We start from the raw sequence: 6,999 nt of genomic DNA, 5'->3' as shown, positions 1-6,999 counted from the left end.
ATAAGGCATGATGTAACTTGGGGACATGACCACAGTCCTCTTGTCCATGTCCCTCTGGCATAAAAAAAATAACAGTGAATGATGCTAAAAATACTTGGTCAGGAAATTTTTTCCTACAATTTTAAATTGTTCTTAATATTAACTTTTGTGCCCTAATAACTTATACTTATTTTCATAGCATATCCAGTATATCCCATTTATGTTAGTGGTTAGTTTTAATTTTTCATGAAAGAATGTATTCCCAATTTAAAAAATAAACTTTTTAAAAGATTATTTTGTCTAGAGGAAATGTTAATATGCCATTTGACATATTAACTTACAGCTTTGCCTCGACTGAAATAATTCAGCAGAAATGATAGTCATGCTGTTGAGACAGTGAACAGTAAAGCCATTTAGAAAATTAGACTGTGATTCTGAAGGCATATTGAAATTTAACAAAATTAGAGTAACTGTAGTGCAAAAAAAGTTCCTAAATGGTTTTAGGGGCTGGCTGGTTAAGAGTGTGGTGTTATACAGGTCAAGGGTTCGGATCCGCATACTGGCCAGGAGCCAAAAAAAACCCCCAAAACCATAAACAAAAAACTAAATTGGGTACTTTTGAACTGAATAATCATCAAGGGCGATGATTCTATAATGGTAGTCAGATAATGTAAACGGCACGAGTTCAGATTTTGTCTAACCTATTTTTTATACGGGCTGAATAAAAAGCCTTTTTTAAATCTGTAAGTTGTTTTCCAGACCTCATCTCAAGATTTGAGGAAAAAGTTGTTGAATCATTCTCTGAAAATAAAGACCGATTGTTTGAACTATATGAAATGAGTAAAATCTTAAGTGTGTGCATATCGCCACCGCGTGGCAGAGAAAAGTATTGTTTGTATAATTGCTTAGAGCTACTGGGAAAGAGAAAATAAAGGCGACATTGTTTCATAGTATATCTCTTTATAGCAACTGTAAGCTAACTACTTACTGGTCAAACTTTTCACTGAATGTTTGGTACATATTGACCAACTGTCCAAACTAAAAAATTCATCAGCTTCACTCACCGTTGTAGAGATGTAATTTAATCTTTCTTCTGTTAATTAGGTGGCCTTTTATTCTTATCGCTGCTCCCTTTAATTTCTTTTGTCTGTATTCTTCCTTTTTTTTTCTTTTTTGTGTATATGCTTCTTTTTTTTTTTTTCCTTTTTGTCTTTTTTCGTGACCGGCAACAGATCGCAACCCTCAGTGTCGCGCCCGGACCGGACCGGGACTGGGACCGGCAACGGGATCGCAACCCTCAGTGTTGCTCCCACACCTCGCTCAGCCAGTGAGCGGCCGGTCTGTATGTGGGATCCGAACCCTCGGCGGGAGTGCAGCCGCGCTCCCAAGCGGCGCACTGTAGCAGTGCGCCACCGGGCCGGCCCTGTGTATATGCTTCTATTTGATTATCGTATTACTGCTGAAGTCTTTGGAAATGAAAATTTTATTCATTCACTGTTTTTTTAGGAGGTGGCAATATTGGGATGAAATAATCTCAGTGTTTATATTGTATTGGATTTGCCATTTTATTGCATCACGGTGTTTTGAATAGTTGTAGAGTTGATATAAAAAAAATAAAGCTAGCCCAGAGGAGGCTATTGAAGAGTCTTCATTTTCCTTACAGTTATTACATGATTGGAAAGCTCTTTCAAGATAGCACGTAGGTCAGTGTTTTGAGTAAAGAATTTCATATCAATCTATCTAATTTTATACCCTGTTAGTTTCATGAATTTTGTCACAATACTCTGAGAGAACCAGCATTACTCATTCTTTTATCATTTTAGCCCTCTTTATGGTTTTTTAGGTGTGAAATAAAAGTACCTTTTGTGTAAACTCATTGAGATTTGACCTACCGTATTTCATATACTATGCTAAAGCACAGCTCTTCGAATTTTATAGTTGGTATACCAGTTTACTAAGGAGTTTTAATGTCTAGGTTCAATAAAGTACTAACAGGAGACTTGTTTCCAAAATTGATGCCTTCTCAACCTCCTGAGGGTGTGCCAGCCTAGATATTTGAGTCTGTGCCATGGTAAGCATTGGGTGACTCCCAGCAATAGAAGCTAGAAAGATCCCTGATGTACACTTACACTGAAACTTCTCCAAAACTAGCCCAGTGAATCCAGGCATCCCTCCAAACTTGGAGTGACCTGGAGTTGGGCCCACTACCTTGGCTGTGACCTTTATATCCCTGGCCTCAGTGTGAGTATATATGCATGAAAGCTGTTCTTTTCTATTGGTTTAGATAAATATGAGAATACCCAGAGGCTTCCCTTCTCAGTTTGATCCTTAGGGCCTATGTGGTCTACTTGCCCATTACCTCTGACTTCATCTCCTATTGATCCCCCTCCTCCTCTTTTCTCCAGCAACTCTGGTGTGTTTGTGTTTTGATGAAGTGTTTCTACCTTAGAGCCTTTGCACCTGCTCTTCCCTCTGCTGAAATACTCTTGCCCCACATATCCACATGCCTTCAGGTTGTGACTCAGAGTCAACTTCTTAAGGAAGTTTTCCCTGGCTATGTCAGGTTATCTACATTTCAAATACCTCTTCCCTGCTTTATTTTTTTCCCCTCAGTACTGCTTATCACCAGCTAACGGAGTATATATGTTATTTTTATTTATTTATTTATTTATTTTTGTCCTTTTTGAGACCAGCCGCACCGCGCTCAGCCAGTGAGTACTGTGAGCGTACGGGTCATCCCTATATAGGATCCGAACCCCTGGCGGGAGTGCTGCTGCGCTCCCAGTGCCGCACTCTCCCGGGTGCACCACGGGCTCGGCCCTATATATATTATTTTACTCATTTATCTTTTGTCTGTCTCCCCTATTAGAATGTAAGTTCCATGAGGACAAGAATTTTGTCAGATTTTTTTAGTTTTTACTACTTGTTCCCAATGCCTGGTACACACTTGGGATGTAATAAATAATTTGGAGAATTAATGAACATTAAATACACACAGCTCACTTCTAGTTAGTTATGTGTAAATTGCCTTTAAAGTAGTCTGGTTAGAGTTGAGCAAAAAGTAGTTGCTATTATATATTTTGGGTCAATTCAGTAAATATTATAGTAGACACAGAGGGGAAGCAAACAAGGAGTAGATACTACTGCCTTCAGGAAGGCCTGAAAGCCAAATCCAGCCTGCTGGTATCTGTGTGCATGTGTGTGTGTGTGTGTGTGTGTGTGTGTGTGTGTGTGTGTGTGTGTGTGTGTGTGTGTGTGTGTGTGTGTGTGTGTGTGTGCATACATGCACATGAACAGTTTTTTTTTCTTTTAGCCCACACACCATTGGTCCACCGAGTGTTAATAAGTGTAAATTAGTTGCCAAATTTTAAAAAATAGGATTTCATATAAAATTTGATTTCAGGCATCTGTTAAACAATTAGAGGATATGACCAGGACTAGGCCTGCATGCCCATAGATCATTAAGGTGATTGTGAGTGGGTGTATATTCATGTTTGTCACTTTCTTTTGTTTCCTTGTTGTTAGAGCCATGTACCAGTGGCTGATTATAATTGAATTTAAGCTCTGTTTTTCTTACAGTGGGATTAAGAGAATTGAAAAACATTTTCCTATACTCATAACTATACAAAAAAGTGAGAATTACCATGAGGGCTGTGTGTTTTAAGAAAGAAGGGAAGGAACCACTTCTTTGGGTAATTAAGTGATATTCCTACTTATTTATTGTACACTTCATTTACCCATTTATATTACTGTAGGTATTTGAGTTTTCAGGCCCCTTGGAGAGACATGGCATGAATGTTTTAAAGTATACACAAGTCACCGTGTATACTTGAGCAAATTATACCTTCCTTGAGGACAGGATTGATGGTCTGAACTATGTAAAATATGGGGCTTGAGTGAGGCTTTGAAACATAATTTTTTAATTGCTAAAGAGAAGTTTATAAGGAAGTCATCGTAGGTGGGAAGAATTTGTGAGGGTGCTTTTTGGCAGCTAACAAGACAAACCTGTTGGTAGTCTATGAGTTGAAAGAATACAGTGTATTGTTCTTTCAGCATAAGATTTTTCTCACAGTTATCTACAGTGCACCAGGTGTTCAGGGTGTAAGATATATAAAACACAGCATTGCTCCTGCAGAGCTCATAATCTGGTGATCCATTTTGCTTTGACTTTTACTTAGCTTTATTAGTATTTTGAAAGTTTTTACTTGGGGCATTACTCTAATGCTATTTTCCAGGTTTATTACCAAATTAAGTTAAATGTAATATTCATAACAATAGTGTCATTAATAATCAATAATTGTATCATTTTGAGTAGACCTTAATTAGTAACCGCAGATTTTGTGGTGGTTTATTGTGTTTTGTAACATCTTAGAGTACACTGGATTTGTTGAACTCCAGTAGTTCAGAACTCTGAGCTATGTGAAAATTCAAAGAGAAGTTCTCTGCTCTAAAAAGTATCTAATATAACTGAATGTATAACTCCCAGTATTTTACCTGAACAAATGTAGTCTTTGTGGAAATCATTTCTGTCTTGTAGACATGATTATTTGTGTTACAAAAGCTTTCACCGAAATTTTTCACTAGAAGCCAACTCTGTATTTCAGTATGATTTTGTATTCATGTTCAAGAAAAGGAATGCTTTCTTGAATGTAATTGCTTTGTGCTTTTGTTTTTTTCCCTATTATTATTCAGGTTTTTTTGCCCTCCTCCATGTGTGTATCTTATGGGCAGTGGATGGAAGAAAAAAAAAGAACAAATGGAACGAGATGGTTGTTCTGAACAAGAGTCCCAACCATGTGCATTTATTGGAATAGGAAATAGTGACCAAGAAATGCAGCAGCTGAACTTGGAAGGAAAGGTAAATTGAGACTGCTTGTTCTCCATAGTGGGCACCATGGTACCAGAGTGTAGTTTCCATATTCATTTTTGTGGTGGTGACTTTTTTTAATGGCTATTGGTAACAATTTCTTGAATATATAAATCAGAACTAGGAATACTCCTCCCAGATAGCTATGGTCTAGTTACGATTTATGGAGCTAATGCTGTTGACATCTAAAAGTGGCCTGCAGTAAGCTTTCTATTGGAAGCCTGTAATAAATTTAGGAGGCTAATTGCTCATCTTCTGCCTGAGAGGGGTGTAATACTCAAATATCAATGAAAATACATTGTTCAGTAATGTTTTACACTGCTCTCTTAATCTTAGTCTTATACTAGAAGCAGTGATATAGACAAATTCTAGAAGCACTTACCTGGGTTATAAAAATCGTAAACATTTACTTAACATCAGTGTGCAGCAGAACTATTTATAGACAAGTACAAGCACAATTGGCTTTACTTAAAATTTTAGGGGGATTTTCTTCAATTAATTTGCTAAGGAAAGACATTTATCAACTAATTGAATTTTATGAATTTAGAAAGCAGTCATTATCAATCTATAGTATTGAAAAATAGTTATTTATTAACTTAGGTTTTATTTTATTTTCCCTTGATATTAAAATTTGGAAAATTTTAGTTATCTCAATGTCTATAGGAATTTCTTTTAAAATAGTGCGTTAAATGCTATTTCCTTATTTGATAAATCTTTGTTGTATACCTTAGTGTTTGCTGGGTTTTATTTGGCATTAGGGATAGGGCTTGGAGGGTAGTGTTAAAGATAGTGAAATAGGAAATTTGTGCTCTCAAATTCAGTATTAGTCAATTTATAGATAGTATTAAGAAGCCGTAATATCAGCCTCCTTCAGATTTGGGTGTTTATATGCCATTTGTANGCGGGAGTGCAGCCGCGCTCCCAAGCGGCGCACTGTAGCAGTGCGCCACCGGGCCGGCCCTGTGTATATGCTTCTATTTGATTATCGTATTACTGCTGAAGTCTTTGGAAATGAAAATTTTATTCATTCACTGTTTTTTTAGGAGGTGGCAATATTGGGATGAAATAATCTCAGTGTTTATATTGTATTGGATTTGCCATTTTATTGCATCACGGTGTTTTGAATAGTTGTAGAGTTGATATAAAAAAAATAAAGCTAGCCCAGAGGAGGCTATTGAAGAGTCTTCATTTTCCTTACAGTTATTACATGATTGGAAAGCTCTTTCAAGATAGCACGTAGGTCAGTGTTTTGAGTAAAGAATTTCATATCAATCTATCTAATTTTATACCCTGTTAGTTTCATGAATTTTGTCACAATACTCTGAGAGAACCAGCATTACTCATTCTTTTATCATTTTAGCCCTCTTTATGGTTTTTTAGGTGTGAAATAAAAGTACCTTTTGTGTAAACTCATTGAGATTTGACCTACCGTATTTCATATACTATGCTAAAGCACAGCTCTTCGAATTTTATAGTTGGTATACCAGTTTACTAAGGAGTTTTAATGTCTAGGTTCAATAAAGTACTAACAGGAGACTTGTTTCCAAAATTGATGCCTTCTCAACCTCCTGAGGGTGTGCCAGCCTAGATATTTGAGTCTGTGCCATGGTAAGCATTGGGTGACTCCCAGCAATAGAAGCTAGAAAGATCCCTGATGTACACTTACACTGAAACTTCTCCAAAACTAGCCCAGTGAATCCAGGCATCCCTCCAAACTTGGAGTGACCTGGAGTTGGGCCCACTACCTTGGCTGTGACCTTTATATCCCTGGCCTCAGTGTGAGTATATATGCATGAAAGCTGTTCTTTTCTATTGGTTTAGATAAATATGAGAATACCCAGAGGCTTCCCTTCTCAGTTTGATCCTTAGGGCCTATGTGGTCTACTTGCCCATTACCTCTGACTTCATCTCCTATTGATCCCCCTCCTCCTCTTTTCTCCAGCAACTCTGGTGTGTTTGTGTTTTGATGAAGTGTTTCTACCTTAGAGCCTTTGCACCTGCTCTTCCCTCTGCTGAAATACTCTTGCCCCACATATCCACATGCCTTCAGGTTGTGACTCAGAGTCAACTTCTTAAGGAAGTTTTCCCTGGCTATGTCAGGTTATCTACATTTCAAATACCTCTTCCCTGCTTTATTTTTTTCCCCTCAGTAC

The 6,999-nt window shown here is 37.4% G+C and overlaps 1 protein-coding gene across 1 annotated transcript in view; it reads left to right on the top strand.

Annotated features, from left to right (window-relative positions):
- The window catches only part of LOC103589635 (recombining binding protein suppressor of hairless-like), a 36,073-nt gene extending 29,841 nt beyond the window's left edge, over positions 1-6,232 (top strand). Inside the window, exons 4-5 of the mRNA XM_008571664.1 lie at positions 4,672-4,837; positions 6,227-6,232. Of these exons, the coding sequence (XP_008569886.1) occupies positions 4,672-4,837; positions 6,227-6,232 (172 nt within the window). The remainder of the gene's footprint in view (positions 1-4,671; positions 4,838-6,226) is intronic.
- Positions 6,233-6,999: the final 767 nt, after the last annotated feature.

This window comes from Galeopterus variegatus, unplaced genomic scaffold (assembly GCF_000696425.1).
Source record: "Galeopterus variegatus unplaced genomic scaffold, G_variegatus-3.0.2 Scaffold710, whole genome shotgun sequence".
In the NCBI taxonomy this organism is placed as follows: Eukaryota; Metazoa; Chordata; class Mammalia; order Dermoptera; family Cynocephalidae; genus Galeopterus; species Galeopterus variegatus.
Note: the sequence above shows the minus strand (reverse complement) of the source record. Positions and strands in the feature narration are given on the sequence as shown.